Below are 20,184 nucleotides of genomic sequence, written 5' to 3'. Positions count from 1 at the left end.
TTTCAGGCTATAGGCGATATTCTTAACTTGTAGCAAAAGCAATAGAGTATAAAGGTTAAAGGAAAAGAAACCAATCCAGTATGGAGTCAGATTTGTTCTTCCCTATTACAGTGGGAAACACACATATAATTTGTACTTATTCATCAGCTCACATCAGGCATTGGTTGAGGGCTGCTGCAGAGGTGCAGGGCAGGCTGGTGTCAGTCTCCCAGCAGGTGGGGAGTAGGCTCTGGTGACCAGGGCAACCCCTGGGGCAGAGAGGTGCTGGCAGGTGGCAGGTGCGTTGAAGTGCTGTCGGCAGGGATGGGTGGGACACCCACAGTGTCACTACACCTTCACAGCCCCTCCCCACCCCTCCCCTTGAGTATTAATGTTCCTGTGGATTCTACTTCTTACCCTTTTCTCTTTTGCTCTAAATGCTTTTTTGGGGCATCCATCTCTTTAAGAATCACAGCAAACATTTAGTGAGAGCCCATGTCTTGCCACTGTCCCCACATCCCTGTCTGAGCTCCAGCTGCCTCCTGCACATCCCCACTGGAGGTCCTGCAGCTGCTGCAGACTCTGCACGTGTAGGAGTGGCCTCACCACCTTCCTGCCTTAGCACCATTCTCACTGAGGAACGATGACTGTCTGCTCAGATGCCTGCGCTGGAGATATGGCCCCACTCTGGACTCCTCCCTCGCCTTTGCCATCGCATTCATGGGTCAGCAGGCCACGGAGCCCAGCCCTCTGGAGTCATCAAGCTCCCCACTTGTCCTCACTCCCCATCATTGCCACGGCCCAGGCCACCACCATCTCTTCATGGAGCGCGGCCCAAACCTCCAGCGGGTCTTCCAGCCAGCCCCCTTCCAGAGCAAGCCTCCCTGCATGTCTTTCCCTTGCTAAGCCCTTTAGGACTGCACCTGCCTCTGCAGCATGGGTCAAACCCATCTTTTCCAGCCTGGTTCCCAGTGTTACCAACCGGGGTTCTTGGCCTCCTTAATCAATAGAAATTGATAAGAGGCCAGACAAGAAATTCAGGCAAGGCTTTACCGGGATCCCTGCTACAGCAAGAGGGAGCGTAAACAAGCAACAGTTAGTTTCCCTTGCTCGCTGGCTCCCGGAGTGGGGGTGGGGTGGGGGTGGGGCCAGCTGGTTCCTTATATGGGGTGAGGGTAGGGGCGGGTCCAGGGGTCGGGCCAGAGGCGTGGCTTAGGTGGTCTGCCCACCCCCTTGGTGGTGCTGTGTGCAGGGGCATGCGCAGTACTGTGCTTTGGCTCCTGGCTCTTCAGAAGTAGCAGTTGGGGTTTTTGTCTCTTCGTATCTTGTTGTCCATAATCATAATTTGCCCCAACTGCCAATGCGCACAATTATTTTTAGTCCTTTATAGTTTCTTTGTGTTTTGTTGCTTGAAGAGGTTTTGTCCAGGTACGAGCATTGCAGCAAAGGGTCCCAGGTCCCAGGTCCCAGCCTGAGTCACCAGCATCCTCAAGAGCCATCTGCTCTTCCCTGCGACCTCCTTCCCCACCACACCTGGTGGCCAGCTGGGCTCAGGATCACTGAGAACCCCCTCCCCCACCATAATCCCACTCCGTGGCCATCGTCTTGCGAGAATTCTGATGCAGAAATTCTTTGGGATGCTGGAGTGCATGCAGATGAGAGCCATCGCCAGGGAACCCAACTCACCCGATATGACTTCAAAGTGGCCATTCTATCCTGATAGGTTACAACCTCCCCACCCATGATGGTTTCTGGAGTCAGAGAGGCCTGAGTTTGAACCCAGATTGACTATATCACTCACCGTCCCGCTGTGTAGACCAGTGGTTTAATCCCTCCGAACCTCAGTTTGCCCATCTGTGATATGGGTGCTGCATTGCTGCCTTGCAAAGCTGTCAGGAAGATTGAGGGAGATCATGCACGTGAATGCTGGTGTTTGAGGCCAGAGTCCCTAGAAACAGACTCTGGGCTGAGGATCCATGTGCAAGTCATTTATAAAGGAAATGCCCCAGAGGAGAATGGTAAGGGAATTGGGGGGAGCAGAACGGGGAAGGGAGGAAGGCAAGTGAGGGGGTGATGTCAGGCCAGGGCCCAGAGAGGGCAGCTTCAGTTTTGGCCCCGAGGGAGCTTTGCAGTGTGGGTCACCACCCAGGGTGGTCTCCACCAGAGCCATGGGGCAGGACTACCCCAGTCGGCCACTGGTTGACGACAGAACAGAGAGGAAAATATAAGCTTCCAGGCACTTTCTGAATGAATATGGGCAAGATGTAGTCCAGTTTCCCAAAGACAATCCTGCAAAGACAGAAACACTAAAAAGAGGTGCAAGGACATTGGGTAGAACATTAACATTGTCCAGTATGACTTGGCACGTGATAAACGCCTAATATCCCTTGGCCCTTACTGTGACATTGTTGCTGCTGTTAGCATAACCTCAGCAACAATTCCGCTTCTTACTATAGTTATTAATTTCCTTGGCTGGGGTGGGCTGTAACTTGCAGACAGATGCTGTGAGCCTAGTTGTTGCAAATTCACCCTGTTGAGGCTCCGCCCACCCGCAGGGCAACGGCAGCTGGAGGTGAAGGCTGCTGGGAGGGAGAGCAGGCCTCCCCGAGGGCAGCCGCCCCCCTGCATGGCCCAGCTCACCCTGCACCTCCTGCCTTCCTCCTCGCTGCCCGGTGGGCCTGGGGCCAGCGAAGGGCCTCAGAGGCTGCGAGTGTACGGTGCCAGGGGATGTTTTAACAACATGCAGGCTGCCAAGAGCACGTTATTCTCTCACAGAAATCCAAGGGATTGCCCAGGAGAAGCGATATTTCTGTAGCAAAAAAAAAAAAAAAAAAGAAAAGAAAAGAAAAAAGTTCTTCAAAGCCCTGAAAGCCCCGTTGCATTAGGAATGATAGTGGGTGTTTGAGAATCTGGATCCTTCATCACGGAACAGACAGGGGCTCAGACATTGCTGTTTGTTTGCTTCCTTCACTGAATGGTGTATATCGGGTGTCCCTAGGGCACTAAGGTGGAAGGAACAACTTGTGCAAAGGCAGAGAGGTAGGGAAGGACAGCTTCCGAGAAAAGAAAAACTGAAGATCCGGACTGTTGGTTGTAAGAGACAGAAGTTCTACCCCAAACCGGCTTAGGCAAAGACAAGGATCTCTTGGTTCATATGATTGAAAGAACAGATGACTGGCAGCTTTAGGCGTGGCTGGATCTGGGGGCTCAATGTCACAGGACACGGTCTTCCTCCATCTCTTGGTGCCGCCTTCCTTGGCCTTGGCTCTGCCCTCAGGAAGGCCCTTGCTACTTGATGCAGTCACTTCCATCCTTCCATCTTCCCAGCCTCAAACCCAGTGGAAAAAAGGAATTTTCTTTCCCAGTAGTTTCAGCAAAAGTCCTGTGCCTGACTCATTGAACTGATTTGCGTCATGGGTCCATCTCCGGCTGGCCAGGCCTGGTCCCTCCATTGTCCCTTCTCAAAACCCATGGTTAGTGTGGCTTGGAAGGTAAGTCACATGATGTGCTCCATCTCCTAGTCGCCACCCTTTTTCTCAGAAGTCGTGTCTGCTCCCACAGTGTCATTTCTCCCTCTTGACTGTCTCTAGCCTTGACCTCACTCAAGGACCCCTCGGCTCCATTTCCAGTCCCCACCGTGTTCCTCCCATCCAGCAATGGTAATGATGCACATGAACTGAGCTCTTCTATATGCTAAGCACAAGCTCATTACATTGCTGTGTGAATCCTCGCAGCACCACAGTACTATGAGATAGGAGTTATTATTATCCCCATTTTATAGGTTAAGAAACTGAGGCACAGAGAGGTTCATTCCTGAACCAATGACTAGAGTCAGAAGGACACGGAGTTCTGATTGGACAGATACGAGTCATGGAGCCAGGGTGTGAATCTGATGCAACTAAACTGCACAGACTGAGAGGGGAAAGGGGTTCTTCAAATAAAAAGCATGTAGGAAGAAGGAAGAATAATGTAGGATGGGAGAAGTAGAAGATGCCCCCTAAATTAGGTGGCAAATGATGGTAACCCAATTTGGACCAATTTGGGGGAAGAGGGAGCTGTGCTATCTTAGGGAATAAAAAGAAGGTTTGGATAGCCAAAACACTGGCAGGATGGGGTGCAGCTGGCCTTCAGGAACAGCTGGAACCAGTCGCTCATACTGACAGAGTGCCTGGACTCCCATCTGGGCCTCTCTTCCTGTCTACTTCAGTCGGTTCCAAGCACAGATTACTGGAGAAGGGCCTTGACTGGCCAATTCTAGGTCACGTGATCACATTGGATCAATTAGCTGTGCCCAGTGGGGTGGGACCACAGCAGAACATGGCAGCTCCCAAGAGAACCACAAGGTTGAAGCTGTGGGAATAGCAGTGGTGGTTTCTAGAAAAAAGTGGAGTAGGGAACAGGGTAAATAAAAATGTAGGTGTACCTTGAGGGCAAGCATGATGTGTGTAAGAGTTGGGATGCTTATAGCTGCAGGTAACAGACAACATCATACTGGCCAGCTTAGCCACAGGGAAGCTCTCGGGGCTGGTGGTTGCGTGACCCAGTGAGGTCATCTTTGCATTGCTCTGCTCAGCAACCAGTGTCAGCTTCATTCTAAGGCAGGTGCTCTCTGGGCCATGAGATGGCTCCCAGTGGCAGTCATGTAACAGATGAGAAGAGAAAGAGAGCCTCCCATCCAGCCACAGGATGGAAGTTCTTCCCTCCGATCTGAATGGACCCGCTTATTGGTCACATGCCTCCCTGGACCAGTAACTGTCATCCTGAGAGTGCCACGCTCCGGCTGACTTAGGCTGGGGTTCCTGAGGCAGTCCTGGTGAGGAGGATGGCTGGCCAGGATCGCCTTACCTAATCAGGACCCACCCTAGAACCGAGGTCTTCTCTAAAACGACTTGATCCCCCAACCCAAGGGTGTGGGGTGGAACGAACCCAGGGAGAGTCCGCCCTGTGCGTGCCCATCTCACGACCTCCCTGCCTCCTCCGTGCAGGGGTCCTGTGGCTGTCGGTCGTCTCCGAGGTGCTCTACATCCTCCTGCTGGTGGTTGGTTTCAGCCTCATGTGTCTCGAGCTCTTCCACTCCAGCAATGTCATCGACGGGCTCAAGCTCAATGCCTTTGCGGCCGTCTTCACGGTGCTCTCAGGTAAGGCAGAGGGCCTCGGGCAGTGGGGCAAGAACACACCGGAACCAACCCTGTGCCCAGAGCAGAGGGGAATGCGGGAGCTGGAGCCACCCTCGGGCGAAGTCCTGATTGGTCCACCTAGGTGACCGTGGGCCAATCACTTCTCTTCTCTGAAGCTCAGTGTTACAATTTGTAAAGTAGGATTTGTCTGCTCCCCTATTCTCTGATTCAGCATGTGTTTACTGACTGTCTCGTGTGCCAGGTCATGTGTTTAATAAGTATGGGGTTATAGTAATGAACGGAAACAGACAATTCCAGTGCTTCATGGAGCTTAACACACGTGGGAGAGAGAGATGGGTTTGCTGGAGATGTATTCAGGAGATGAACGCCACATGGCGGGTGATGGATTGGATTTGTGGCTCGAGGGAAAGGGAGATGGTCGTGAAAATGGGCGGACGGTGGTGTCTTTCACAGGGATATGAAAGGGCAGCCTGCTGGGGGTGGTGGGCACATCACTCATCTGCTTTATCTTATTTGCCCTTGAGACCTCCATGGGGAGATGGCCAGCAGGAAGCTGGATGAACAAACACATTTGGAATCTCAGTGGTGAGGGTGGGGTGAACAGAGATTGTGGACAAAGGCCAAGGATTTTGAGGGTTTTAGGAAAAATTGGATGATCGGTGGCGGCAGCATGACTCAGGGAGGTGGAGACGGAAGGCTCCAAGCAAAGGTCATTGGATTAGGTGGCCAGGTGCCCCGAATAGCCTCAGCAGACCTGGGTCATGAGGGGTTAAGCCAGGAGTTTGCCGGAAGGGAGTCAAAGGAGCCTGTAAACCATAACTTCAGGAAGCCTGACAGAGCAGTGGCTTGGCTGTGTACGACATCTGTTCCTAAAAAGCCAAATGTAAACTGAATTTCTATAAATCTAATCGTATTCTTCATGCACTGGAAGAACTCTCTATTTAATGAAACCGAAACGATGAGCCTTTTGGTAAAGGGAAATAATCGCCCCCTAATTGAGGTATGTGTATATAACAGAAGGCTCTCCCAAAGAATAGAGAGCGGAATTCAAGAAATTATAGCATGCTGCATAGATCAAAACATGCGCATTGTCATTCCCAGGATGTGGGAAATCTAACCAGAATAGTAAAGGGAAGAAAAGAAAAACAGTGCGATCCTCACAGCACAGTGTCGATTTTGGTCGCCCTCCCCTTCCCCCGTGACCCTGTTTTCAGCTATTCCAGATCGAGAGATGGGTTATTCTTTGTTTGCTGTTATTAAATGCGTTTATTATGCCTGAAATCAGTTTTTTTTTTTTTCATGTTGTATTCATTTACTCAACCGACACTCACTGAAGGCCTCCTGGGCTCCGGGGTCGGTACTAGGTTTGGGGGAGTCAAAGAAAAAAAATGACTCAGTCCTGGCCTCCTGAAGTTTGCCATCTTGTAGCGACACAGACTCGTCAAACCCTTGTAACGTGGCAAGTTGACCTTCATGAACTGGGTGTGGTGAGCCCTGCAAGGGGGCACCTACATTTGCCCAGGGGGTGCCGATGGGTGGGGTGGGGCCTGAGGAAGCAATCATTAGAGCTGAGACTTGGAAAAAAACTTGAAGAGTTTGCCTTGATGGACAACTCGGGGAGGGCATTTTGGGTGGAGGGAACAGCATAGGAAAAAGCTTAGTGAGGTGGCATATTCTGGAAACTTCACGTAGTTCAAAATAATGGGAACGTGAAAAGTCAGGCGAGTAGGAGTGTTGAGAGATGAGGCTGGAGAGCTGGGTAGGGGTCTTGGTACTTTGCAATGGTCTGTAGATTTTATCATGCAGGCAGTAGGGAGCCATCGAAGAATCCAGAGCAAAGGGTGATGCGGTCAGGTTTGCATTTGGGGATGAGGGTTCAGGGTGCAGCACGGGAGGAGTGGAGCCAGAAGGGAGGTGAGGAGGCCGGCCAGGAGGTGAGAAAGGGTGAGGCCCCAACCCCATGCAGTGGCTGTGGGGATAGGAGATGCAGGCACAGTGCCTGCAGACTGATTAGGAGAGGTGGGCGGGAATGAGTGGGTATGGAAACACCGAGACTCTAGGTCAGAGGTTCCTAGTGTGGAGTCCACAGAATTCAGGGAGTCCATGAACCTGGATGGGGGAGAAGTTACATCTTTATTTCTCTAACTTGTAACTGACATTTAGAATATCTTTCAAATACGAACGGAGGTAATGCATCACAGTCGTGGGCGGCACCTGTGACGCAGTCACCAGTAGGAACCACGTTTTTCATATGCACATATCTTGAAATGCACTCCTTCAAAAGGGCAGTACTTCTGAGAGCTTCCGCTGAATCTTATCTAACATGCTAATGAAGAGGCACGTACATTACTATACAACACATTTGTTTGAATATTTTGCTAATTGTATTTCAGTATAACTGGTTTCTTCTATAATCCTTTTATTTTATTTTATGGAGCTGAAAACATTATTCTGGGGAGGGACCCCTAGGTCCAGATGGCCAGACCCCTGATCTGGGCTGGCATTTGGCCAGGATGGGATGGTACCACCAAGATGGGGAAGGTGGGGAAAGAGCAGGTGGGGTAGATGATGGGTCCCTTTCGAACAAGTCGGGTGTGAGGTGCTGCGGGGTGTCCAGGCTCCTCTCCTTGTCAGTGGTTTCATCTCTCCTTTTCTTTCTCTCTACCAAGCATCAAAGAATCCCCTCCATTATCCCAAGCATCCAGCCCTCCCCTCAACCTGCTTACTCCTGTCACAAAACAAAAGCTGGTGGCCAGCCCAAGGCAGCTGTCTCTGGTTCTTCAAGCCTCTCTCGTGGGGAAGCGGGTAGGGCGTTCATTCCCCCTACCTCAAAGGGCTTATCAAAGTTTTCACCCCTCAAAAAACCCCAGGTTCCTTCTAGCGGGGAGTCCCACTGCTAAAGAAAATAAGATCATCTCCGTAATTTCAGGCAGACAAACAATGCACGGCTCAGGGAGGTTAACTGACTTGCCCAAGGTCACACAGCTGGTCAGTTGCGGAGCTGGGGTTAAACCCGGCTCCTGCTGGCTTCAAAGCCCTCTGCTGTTTTCTCAGGATCGTACTGCAGGAGTGACCGGGCGGGCGGGCAGGGAGGGAGAAGACTTTTAAGTCCTCAGAAAACAGTAACTGAGAAGGATGTAGCAGCCAGATGATGTGATAAGCCAGCGGTGGAGAGAAAGGATTCTGTATTCATGCCTGGGAGAAACATGAGACCAGGAGAGAGCCGAGCCCCTGACTTGCCTGGCCTGGAGGAACCAGGAAGCTGGCCTTTCAGGAGCCGCTTGAGAACAAGGCAGCTGGGGGTGGGGGAGCAGCTGGGGAGGGTGTGTTTGGGGAGGGTGAGAAGCTTGGAGGAGGCGGGTGGGCTTCTGGTTTGTTGCTGTGGGAGGGGAAGGAGTGGGCGAGCAGGGTGGGGGAGAGCCCATCGACTGAGTCCATGTGGGGAGAGGGTTGGGCTCTGCTGCTGCCAGGGCTGTGATGCTGCCGGACCAGCTCACGCCGAGGGGTCCTCAGCCCAAGGTCAACGCCTTCTAGGGTAGCGGAGAAAGCAGAGGCAGGGCAGCCCCTACGGGAGCCAATTATTATAATTAATTATTATAATGAGCCAGTGGGTTAGGATTAATCGTAATTGCCAACACGGACTGAGATGCCATGCTGCACCAGCACTGGGCTGAGCCTGCTGCACGTGTTAATATCTTCATTCCTCAGTGTCCTTGTGGGAGGGACATTACGTCCATTCCACAGATGGGAAAACTGACTTGCCAGCAGTCACATAGCTAGCCAGTGGTTGAACCCAGAGCCTGCCACATGGAGTGCTTTGAGCAGGGCTTGGCCCCCAGGGCTTCAGGTTGTCACTGTTGTTATTATTATTCCTAGATGTCCCTGAATAAACTGAAGGGCAGATCAGGGCCCCAGGGACCAGCCCTGTCACAGTGAGGCTGGGGTGAGGGATTTGGACTCTATAGCCGAGGGAGAAGGGGTGGTGGGGCAGGGCCAGCAGGGCTATGTTCCCAATTCTGGCAGGAGGGTGGTTGTACATGTTGTTGGTCCGCTGGTCCAGAGCCTAGAGCTCCCGGTGCTTCTAGGGACCCACAAAGTGCTTTAATTTTGACTGCTTTTAAAATCAGAAGAAAAACATAGAATAATAATGAAGGCATAAGAATGAATCTAGACTGGACTGGTGTTTTTTATACCACTGCCATCATAAAATGTAATTTTTAATATTTCTTTTATGGAGGAACGGGCCCATGAAGTCAAAAGTGCCTGGGGCCCTTGAAAGTCATAATGTGGTCCTGCGCTGGGCCACGGCTTTTCTCCGTCCCTCAGGCCTGAGCAAGACTAATTCCAGACGGGGGTGCGGCTCCAGCTGCCAGGGTCCCCCCCGCCCACACTGTCCTGTGGCTTTAGCAGAGGTGCTGGAGAAGATGGGGCTCCCTGTGCCACTGTCTCTTCCCCCAGCGGCCAGGGTCTTGTATCTTGGAGGGGATGTGAAAGCAGGCTGGAAGATGTCTGTTCTTCCCCAGTTTCTCCGAAAAATGAGGCTGATCTACTTAGGAAGAAAAGAAGGTCATTTGGAGAACTCCTGAATGGTCAGGCTAACACAGGTGGGCTTTTAGTAAAAACTGCACTGGAATGAAGAGGAGAACGTCTGTTTCCAGGAAAAAATCAGACCTCATGGAGAAGTCAGCAAGAGTCTATTTTGTTAAGTATCGAGAAAAGGAAATTTTGCGATAAAACGAAAAATGACCAAGGATGAGGTAGCTCTTTGAATCCGGGAAACTAGAACCTTATCTTTTATGTAATCTTGGCATATTTGGCTTCATCATAAAGCGTATATTTCACTGCACAGTACACCGCTCTTAATCTTGTATTTAATTTCTTAACCTTGTATACATAATGTGTGATTTGAAAATTTTTATTTTAATTTTCTTTTTTAAAAATACAGAATATCTTAAACTTGAAAGGCAATTGAATGGAGTATGATGGGACTGGAGATGTTTTGATGCTTTTGTGACCAAAAAATACAGGGCTAGTGGAAACTTAGGTTAGGAATTCAAGTTAGAATCTTGTATGTTTTTCTTTGAAGGAATTCTAATCTCATGCATTCAGAATGACTTCTAAGAATGCTGATTGAGAAGCATTAAAGTCTTAACCATTACATACACTTTAAAAAAATTTCAGGGGCTATTTTCAAGGTGAGGTAGGAGTTGAAGGGCAAGCCTGCGAGGTGGACACCTACCCGTGGGTTTTGGATAGACCTTTGGGGATCCGGAGGCCTGGGGCCTGAGGGACAAAGCAGGCAAACCCCACTGCGCTGCAGACACCCGTGGGACCACCAGAATCCTCAGGAACCAAGCTGTGAGGCATGCAAAGTGCTACCTGCTCCTCTGGACCCACCTCCAGCCCCATGAGCCATGAAGCCTGTGAGTTCCAGGAAGGCAATTTTATAGAGCCATTGGCCCTACGACCTGGTCTGAGGCTGCCTTCTGTGAGCGAATGTAAGCTGGTTAACCCATCGGGTTTGCCTTTCACTGGCTGCCAGGAAGCTTAGATCTGTTTGTTTTATGTTCAGTCATAGCAGCTCCCCCCAAGCGAGGTTGCCTGTGGTCTTGAATTCCTCCCCAGTCCACCCTTCACTTCATTCCTTGGCTCTTCCTTAGAGCTTACTCTTGGTGTGATGATCTGTAACTTCCTACTGTAAACTGCCATTGTATTTTAGGGTGAGTTTCCTGAGACACTAATTCCACTAGCTACCCTGCCACCTTGGGCCTGTGCTAAAAAGAATCTCCTGCCCATAGCTGCCTCTGTTCAGTTCTTCTGCCCTGGCCAGACCGGGTCTCTTGCTCATAACTGAGAGAGCAAGTACTTTTGTGTATTTTTGTGTCTAAAAGTGCAGAGGGTCTAAATCAGAGAAATGAGTTTTCAATATCGTTAAAAGATTCTTTTGCTTGCAAGTGACAAGAACCCAATCAAATTAGCTAAAGGAAGAAGTTGGTGGGGGGCGTGACTGAACTCTGTTGATTCATGTAATTGAAAAGTACAGGGTGGTTACACTTCAGGCGTGGCTGCATCCAGGCGATCATGTCATCAGGAATCTAGCTGTATCTCCAAACTCTGACTTCTTTTAGCTTCTGTCTCAGTCAGGCCCATCCTTGTGGAGAGTGGATAGTCACAAGCAGCTCCAGCCTTACCTAAGATTCCAGAGGCAGAGAGGACTCCTTTCAAGTACCTCCTGCAAAACTCCAAGGAGGACTATGATAAGACCAGCTAGGTTCCTAGACTGATTCCTGAGCCAGTCACCACGCCAGAGGATGAAATACTGTGATTAGCCGGGCCTGGGTCTCTAAGCACACCTGTGGCGTGGGCTTAGCCATGGACCAAGCAGGATTACTATGCAATGGTGGACAAGTGGTTGCCCAAAGGCATCGTTGACTGGAAGTCCCAGTGGTTGGGAATTGGTTGGCTTGTCAAGTTGGGAGATTATCAGGAGGTCAGCGGTGGAGCTAAAGGACTCAAGAGCCCCAGGAATGGTAGAGGTCTTCATTTGGGTTCCTCCAAAGCAGACCCTAAGGTGAAGATATGGGTGCAAGTAGTTTACTTGGGAAGTGATCCCAGGAAGTATGGTCGGACAGTGGATTTGTAAGACAAGAAGGCAGGAGGGCCAATAAAGGGAATGTTGGTAGGCGGGTGACCACTGGGGGCAACTGGGTTTCCCTCCTGCTGGGGACCCTCTGAGAGACTGTGTAGGACACCCAAGGGGTGAGAAAGCAGTGGAATTTATTCACCATCTCTCATCCATCACTGGTTTAGGGGGCACTCCTGAGTCAGTAACTCCCCCAGCATTTCTAGCCTTCGCCACCTAAGATGGAAAGTGTTTGAGGAAGGAAGCCACCAACATGCACTAGAGCTGCCAACTAAAGCTGCAGGTGACCTCTGGTGCCGGCCAGTGTGGGTATGGGTGAGGACAAACCAAGGCAAAGGGTGTTGTTCTGACATTAACTTGTGCCCTGCAATACAATTCTGACGCTATTTGCCATCAGATGCCACGGTCCCCAGCAAGACTGCCCCACTGCAGGTGCCACCTGTAAGTTCAGGGGGTCCCCGGGCTACCCTCACCTCTAACCAACTGGCTTCAAATCAGCTTTCTCATGACCCTCTTAAGTTTGATAATTCATTAGGACTACTCACAGAACTCAGCAAAGCACTATACTTACGGTTACAGTATCGTCATAAAGGATACAAATCAGGACCAGCCAAAGGAAGAGACACCCAACGAGGTCTGGGAGCTAAACCAAGGACAAGGTGAGGTTTTGTCCTCTAAGGCTAACCTGGCCTGTGTGATTCTCATACCCTGAATCCAGGCATGCAAGGAACACTGCATTTCTTTCATTTCTGGAAAAGAACTTCATTTTGATTCTGTGCTCCCATCCTCCTGGGCTGGTAGAAGATTTATTGTCAGAATTTTGAGGGGCTTACTCCCTACTGCCTTTGCCTGGGGCTGTGCTGCAATTGTCTGGTCTTATGCAGTGTCAGACAAAGAGGGGGTGGGGTTTAATCTTTGTCATTATCATCTTCATCATACAGCTGAGTCCCTGATCTGAAACCCTTGGGGCTAGAAGTGTTCCAGAATTTGGAACTTTTCAGATTTGGGCAGGTAACGTAATGCATAAACCATCCATTACATAACACCCCAGTAGGGGCTGGGGCAGCACTGTGTAAGCAAACACAGTGAAACCCGTGAATATTCATTCTAGGGGGGATAAATAAAGACGGTCAATAGCCTCACGTCCATTCAGGTCAGGTTTTGGTGCTAAACGAGTTCAGGCCAAGTCAGATTTTGTGGCCAGATGAATTATGAAGAAGCTTTTGGATTTCAGAACTTCTGGGAATTTGAAATTGCAGATAAGAAATTATGGGCTCAATAGCTTCCATTTATTGAGCATTTATTATGCCAGACACTGTTCTAAACATATTCCCTCTGTTGAACCCTACGATGGTAGGTGCTATTATTATTCCCATTTTACAGTTGAGAAAACTGAGGCACAGAGTTAGTATGTGGCGATTCTGGCTTCAGAGCCCATGTGCTTTACTGTTACATGGGTCCATGTAGGTTGCCACTGAGCCTTCTCTAGTGCCCTGTTCACAGGGTCCCTTCCAGTCCCCAGAGCTCTTTGCTTCTAGGGCCAGATGGGAGGTGGGAGAAGGGGGCTGGTGACCTCAGTGCCTGTGGTGGCATCACTCCTGATCAGAGGTCTCAAGTGCAGTGCCTACAGGGACCATGTAGGTGACATAAGTGAGTCAAGCTGTCCAGATGTAACACAGCAGTGGATGTGGGGATGGCGGCAAACTTGGGAGTGCACGCCCCATCAGCACCCCATTGCTGCCGTGGGGGAAGATGCACGGCATTCAAGGAAAGCCCAAAGCTGGTTTTTTTATAGGAAAATCTCCTGATTTTTAATTCAAAATGTTTTTTAAACAGCTTTATTGGGATAGAATTTACATATCGTAAAGTTCACCCATGTAAAGTGTATAGTTTAAAGGCTTTTAGTAACCGTCGCAGAATCTAATTTTAAAATCTTTTCATCACCCCAGAAAGAAACCCCATACCCGCTAGCAGTCACTCCCTATTTTCCACCAACCCCCACCCCATCTTTAGGCAACCACTGATCTACTTTCTATCTCCATGGATTTGCCGATTCTAGACATTTTATATAAATGGGGTCATACACTATATGGTTTTTTATGACTGGCTTCTTTGACTTAGCGTGATGTTTTCAAGGTTCATCCAAGTTGTAAGATGTATCACCACTACATTCCGTTTTATTGCCGAATAATATTCCATGGCACAAATACACCACATCTTATTTCTCTGTTTGTCAGTTGATGGACATGTGTGTTGTTTTCCACTTTTTGGCTAGTACGAATAATGCCTCTGTGAACATTCATGTCCAGGTGTTTGTGTGGACATATGTTTTCCTAGGAGAGGAATTGTTGGGTTACCTAGTAACCCTAGGTTTAACTTTTTAATTCAAAATGTTTTAAAACATTGTATTAGCCAACAAAACATCACTGCAGACCCTCAGCATCCTCTCCCGCCCCAGACAAGGACAATCCAACCCTTTTTCTTTTGTTTTTTTTTGGGGGGGGCTGTGTTGGGTCTTCGTTGCTGTGCACGGGCTTTCTCTAGTTGTGGCGAGCAGGGGCTACTCTTCATTGTGGAGCACGGGCTCTAGGCGCGTGGGCTTCAGTAGTTGTGGCTCGCGGGCTCTAGCGCACAGGCTCAGTAGTTGTGGCCCACGGGCTTAGTTGCTCTGTGGCATGTGGGATCTTCCCAGACCAGGGATCGAATCCCGTGTCCCCTGCATTGGCAGGTGGATTCTTAACCACTGCGCCACCAAGGAAGTCCCCAACCCTTTTTTTGTCCTAAGGACTAGAAGACAGCTCACTCTTTCTCTCCCTGACTCAGAGGTCCCTGTCCTAATCTCCTTGGTAAATTAAGGCTTCTAAAGATGAAAGCCAGGAGGGAAGGATTTTGCAGATGGGTTTCCCCTCTTTGCTGCAAAACCTCTAGGACGAAGAAGTCCAGAGCCTCTTACTGTTTGAAGCGAAAGGAAACGGGGGGAAAATACAGGGGAAAAAAGCATGAATTACCATCTAAAAATATTCCGCCACAGCTATTTGCCAAATGGTCATTTTGCATACTTAGCAACTGACCTCAAGTTGATACTCATCAAGTGTACGGCTCTCCGTGTGATAACGTTCCAGCTCCTTTAGAGTTTTAAATATAGAAGGCTTTTTTCTCACTTCGCCTCATTGGACATTTTAGGGGATTTTTTTTTTACAAAGTCTGTTTTTGTCATTTCTAGTTGGTATTTGTCAAATGTTACTTTTGTAAACAAAATCTAAACTCCATCCCAAGACCACAAAATGTGGCCTTTGCCGTCCTCTCTAACTTCATCTCCTACAATCAGCCCCTCCTTGCTGGTCTTCACGCTCTCTGAGCTTGGTCCTGCCCAGGCCCGTGGTCCCCTCCGTGGGGCTGCCTTCCCCACATGAGCCTGGCTCACTTCCTCCTTCAGCCAGCTGTCACTCAAATGGCATCTCCTTAGGAGCTCTTTCCTTTCCCCCAGTCGTTTCCATCCCCTCCTGCTTGTTTTTCTTTCCTTTTTAAAAATATTTCTTTATTTCTTTATTTTGGTTGTGCCGGGTCTTAATTGCGGCATGCAGACTTCTTAGTTGCGGCATGCAGACTTCGTAGTTACAGCATGCATGCAGGCTTCTTAGTTGCAGCATTCGGACTTCTTAGTTGCGGCATGTGGACTCAGTTGCAGCATGCACGCGGGGTCTGGTTCCCCGACCAGGGATCGAATCCTGACCCCCTTGCGTTGGGAGCGGGGAGTCTTACCCACTGGACCACCAGGGAAATCCCCTGCTTGTTTTTCTTAATGGCACATACTGCTTTCTGAGCATCACCTAAAACATGGTGGGCACTCAATGAATATCTGTTGAATGGATAAGAGAACTTACATACTAATTTGCTTGCTTGTCTGCCACCCCATCTCTGCTCCTCAGACCAGGTTTTCTCAACGGTGGCACACTCTTTGCTGGATCGTTCTTTATTGTGGGGGGAGAGAGGCTGTCCTGTGCGTGGTAGGGTGATGAGGAGCCTCCCTGGCCTCTACCCACCAGATGCCAGAGGTGCCCCACCCAAGTCGTGGCAACCAAAAATGTCTCCAGACATTGCCAAATGTCCCTTGGGAGGCAAAAATCACTCCTGCTTGAGAACCACTGCCCTGGACAGTGGGGTCCCTGAGAGCCGCGGCTGTCTTCTTCGCTGCTGTATCCCCAGGGCCTGGCCCTCAGAAAATTCTCCTTGAATGTAGAAGTGCACCGTAGAGGCGACACGCGGGGGCCAGACCCCTCACACTGGGGTTGCTAGCGTTTGAGCTTTGGGGTTTGCAACTCGCCCCAATAGGACAAGCAGGGACTCTGAAACCAGACAGATCAGATCAAACCATAGTTGGGTCCCGTTGAAACTGCGTGGTCTGCCAACTTACTTACAGCATCTTGTAGCATCTGCACAAGATGGGTTTGAGTGATGAAATGACATCCCCTGAACCACATGAAGAGCCAGTGCAGCGGGTAGACACGCAGCACGTTCTCGGTCTTGTTTGTTGAAGAGTTGGGGTGAGAACAGTGACACCGATGGGATCGGGTACAAGGCTCTACACTTCTGCGTAGGCGACCGTGTGTCCAGGTGTGCCCAGGACAGTCCCAGCGGCATTATTAACAGGGCCCCTTTCACTCCCAGAAGCGCCCTGGTTCGGGTGATAAACTGTCTGCTCACCCACTTTTGGGGGCTCTGCTCTTGCCTTATTCTCTGAGTTTCTTCTTAAAAGAATCCACATCTTCCCCTCCTCTTTCCTAAGGCAGAAATCACCCACCCCAGTGCCAGCCCTTTCCGGCTGTCACTCCTTTGAATTGTTCCTTTTCTCCTAGTCCAGTGCTTGGTCTATTTCCGCTCTGTTTCTCTCGGCTTGCTGGAACAATGGGGCTTCTTTTTAAAAAAAAATTTTTTTTTTGACTCTGAGTTGCTGACTTTCATCTGGACTTTGTTTTTCTTGTGGTTGTTGACAGCTGGGCAGCAGGGAGGGAGGCCAGGCAGGGTGGGGACTGTTTGGAGCTGGGGGATGGGGCTGTGCCAGCAGCCTCTCGCCGGGTGTAAGTGTTAGTTCCACCCTGGGGCTGACAGACACTTAGAGAAAGACTCTCTTAGCCTTAAAGGATGGGTGGAAAGGTGTGAAAACCCTTGCCGGGGAGGAAGCAGGATGACAGATGCAGAGGCCGGAGGGACACACGGCATCCATCCTTCATTTCTCCTTCCTTCTTCCCTTCCTTCCACAAAGAGTCTTAGAGCGTTTCCTCTGTACCAGGTACCAGGAAAACAACCAGGCAAGCTGTCTGCCCTCGGGGGCTTGTGTCTAGTGGGGGAAGCAGTGAACTAGTGAGCAGTTGGGACTGTGATATGAAGAGACAGTCCCAAGGCTAGAGACCACGCGCTGCTGGGGGCTCAGGGGCCCGTCCAGAGGCCCTAAGGATGGGAGGAGTTAGCTGGGTGGGGAGGCAGCGGGGGTGGAGGGGGTGAGAGAGAGTGCTCCAGGCAAGGGGGCAGCAAATGCAAAGGCCCCATCCAGGCGGGATGTCAGAGGATCTGTGAGAAGGTGGCCATGGGAGGAGACTGGGAAACAAGGGAGCGCTGGGGACGAGATGCAGAGGCGGATGGTGCAGGGCTTGAGTTTTCCTAGCAGAACAACACGGAGGAAGCCAGGCATCAGGGGTTTTCAGTAAGGAAGTTTCAGGGAAGGTGACTCCCTGGAGTTGCTGGACATGGGTGCGCTGGGCAAGGGTGGGGAAGTGGAAACTTGGGTCTGATTGTGACTGGCTGTGGATGCCGGGCCAGGAAATGTGGGCCTTGCCGGAGTGGGGGTGTAGTTGGGGACCTCTGAGGCTTTAAGCAAAGAAGTGGTAAGGTCAGGGGCGAGTTCTAGAAATACGGTTCTTGGGGTAGAGAGAGGGGTGGGCACAGATCCAGGAGCCCGGCTAGGAGGCTATGTGGGTGTCTGGCCACAAGGAGATGGTGGCAGTGGGAACAGAGAGGGATGGGGATGGATTTGAGAGAAGAAGGATTGGCAGGACCTGGAGGGCAGGGGTGGGAGTTGTTGATGTGCCCGGGTTGTGACTATGATGGGGACGTGGGGAGTCATGCCCTGAGGTCAGGAAGGCAGAGGGGTGCATTCTGGGTGTGTGAGGGCTGAGACGGGTCCTCTCATGGGAAATACTTGCTCATCATGTCTCAGTCTGTCCAGGGCTAGGAGGGAGGGGGCGGGGAAGAGAGGAGAGTAGAAGGTCCCTGATAAGGAAAGAGATGGAGCAGGAGACTGGGGGAGGCAGAGGGAGATGGACAGACCCACTAGGATGGAGGGGGACACACACACAGGGAGAAAGAGACAGGCAAGGGGGTGGGGGGAAGGAGGGAAGAGACACAGCAAGAAAACGGTGGCAAAGACACTAATTTTTACTGAGCCCCTACTGTGTGCTAGACCCATGATCAAAGTTAATCCTACGATTAACCCCCTCTCCAACTCAAAGACCTTGGGGACCCTCTACTGTTGAATAAAGTCTGGAATACAGTTCTGTGTGTGTGTGTGTGTGTGTGTGTGTGTGTGTGTGTGTATCTTAATGAATTACAACAGTAGAATTCCGAGAATAGCGATAGCAATTATTGGTTCATTCATTCATTCAACCAATGTTTATTGAGCTCCTACATATAAGACATTGTTCTAGAACAGGGTCAACAAACTCTTTCTATAAAAAGCCAGAGAGTAAATATTTTAGGCTTTGCAGGCCATTGGGTCTTCCATCAGAGTCACTCAACACTGCTGTTGAAAGCAGCCGTAGACAATATGTAAATGATGGGCACGGTCATCTTCCAAAACAACTTTAAGAATGGCAGTTCCTAAAAAAATTTTAAATAGACCTACCATATGATCCAGTAATTTCACTTCTGGGTAATTCTTGGAAGGAAGCGAAATCACTGTCTTGAGAGATATCTGCATTCCCGTGTGCATTGCAACATTATTTACAATAACCAAGACATGGAAACAACCGAAGTGTCCATCGATGGATGAATGGATAAAGAAAAATGTGAGATATATACAAACACACACACACACACACACACACACAGTGGAATATTATTCAGCCATAAAAAGAAGGAAATTCTGCCATTTGTGACAGCATGGCTAGACCTGGAGGGCATTATGCTAAGTGAAATAAGTCAGACAGAGAAAGACAAATACTGTATGATCTCACTTATATGTGGAATCAAAAAAAAAAGAAAAGTAGAACTCATAGATGCAGGGAACAGGTTGGTAGTTGCCAGAGTAGGCAGGTTGGGTTGGGTAAGATGGGTGAAAGTGGTCAAAAGGACAAACTTCCAGTTATAAGACAAATAAGTCCTGGGGTTGTTAATATACAGCATGGTGACTGAAATTAATGATATGGTATCATATATTTGAAAGTTACTAAGAGAGTAGATCATAAAAATTCTCATCATAAGAAAAAATCATAGCTATGTGAGGTGATGGATTTTAACTAAACTTATTGTGGTAATCATTTTGCAATACAGATCTTCCTCAACTTGTGAGGGGGTTATGTCTTGATAAACCCATTGTTTTAAGTTGAAAATGTCATAAGTTGAAAATACATTTAATACACCTAACCATCAAAGCTGAGCCTGGCTTGCCTTAAACATGCTCAGAACACTTACATTGGCCGGCGGTTGGGCAAAATTATCTAACACAAAGCCTATTTCATAATAAGGTGTTGAATATTTCATGTAATTTATTGAATATTGTACTGAAGGTGAAAACCAGAATGGTTGTCTGGGTAGAGAATGGTTGTAAGTGTATCGGTTGTTTACCCTCGTGATTGCATGGCTGCCTGGGAGCTGAGGTGGCCACCGCTGCCCAGCATCACGAAAGAAGCACGTATCACTAGCCTGGGAAAAGAGGAAATTCAGAATTCTGAGTGCCTATCACTTTCACAACACCGTGAAGTTGAAAAATCATAGATTGGGGACCATCTATACATACATCATCACGTGATTTGATATAGCAAATCACCAGTTACCTCAAACGAATACAATGTTATCTGTCAATTATATCTCAGTACAACTAGGAGGAAAAGAACTTTGTTTACAAAAACAGACTACCAGCCACGTTTGGTGGGTGGGCCATAGTTTGCCAACCCCTGCTCTAGATCTAGGAAATACAACAGGGATCAAAACAGACAAAATCACTGTTCTTGTGGAGTGTACAATCTGGTGGAGGAGATGGACATATAATTAGATAAACAAAGATAATATGATGATATAATGTCAGGTAATGATACATGCTTTGACAAAAATAAAGTAAGGGGATAGAGAGTGGTGGAAGGAGGGGCTATTGTAGACAGGGTGGTCAGGAAAGGCCTCCCAGCAGAGGTATTGTACATTTCAGTAGAAACT

At 49.3% G+C, this 20,184-nt stretch overlaps 1 protein-coding gene across 2 annotated transcripts in view; it reads left to right on the top strand.

Annotated features, from left to right (window-relative positions):
• GSG1L (GSG1 like) overlaps window positions 1–20,184 on the top strand; it is a 212,168-nt gene that overhangs the window by 129,019 nt on the left and 62,965 nt on the right. For both annotated transcript variants that reach the window (XM_036824315.1, XM_036824314.1), the window contains exon 3: window positions 4,965–5,117. In XM_036824315.1, the coding sequence (XP_036680210.1) occupies window positions 4,965–5,117 (153 nt within the window). The remainder of the gene's footprint in view (window positions 1–4,964; window positions 5,118–20,184) is intronic.

This window comes from Balaenoptera musculus, chromosome 15 (assembly GCF_009873245.2).
Source record: "Balaenoptera musculus isolate JJ_BM4_2016_0621 chromosome 15, mBalMus1.pri.v3, whole genome shotgun sequence".
NCBI lineage: Eukaryota > Metazoa > Chordata > Mammalia > Artiodactyla > Balaenopteridae > Balaenoptera > Balaenoptera musculus.
The sequence above is the reverse complement of the archived record's forward strand: the minus strand, read 5'-3'. Positions and strand labels throughout refer to the sequence as shown.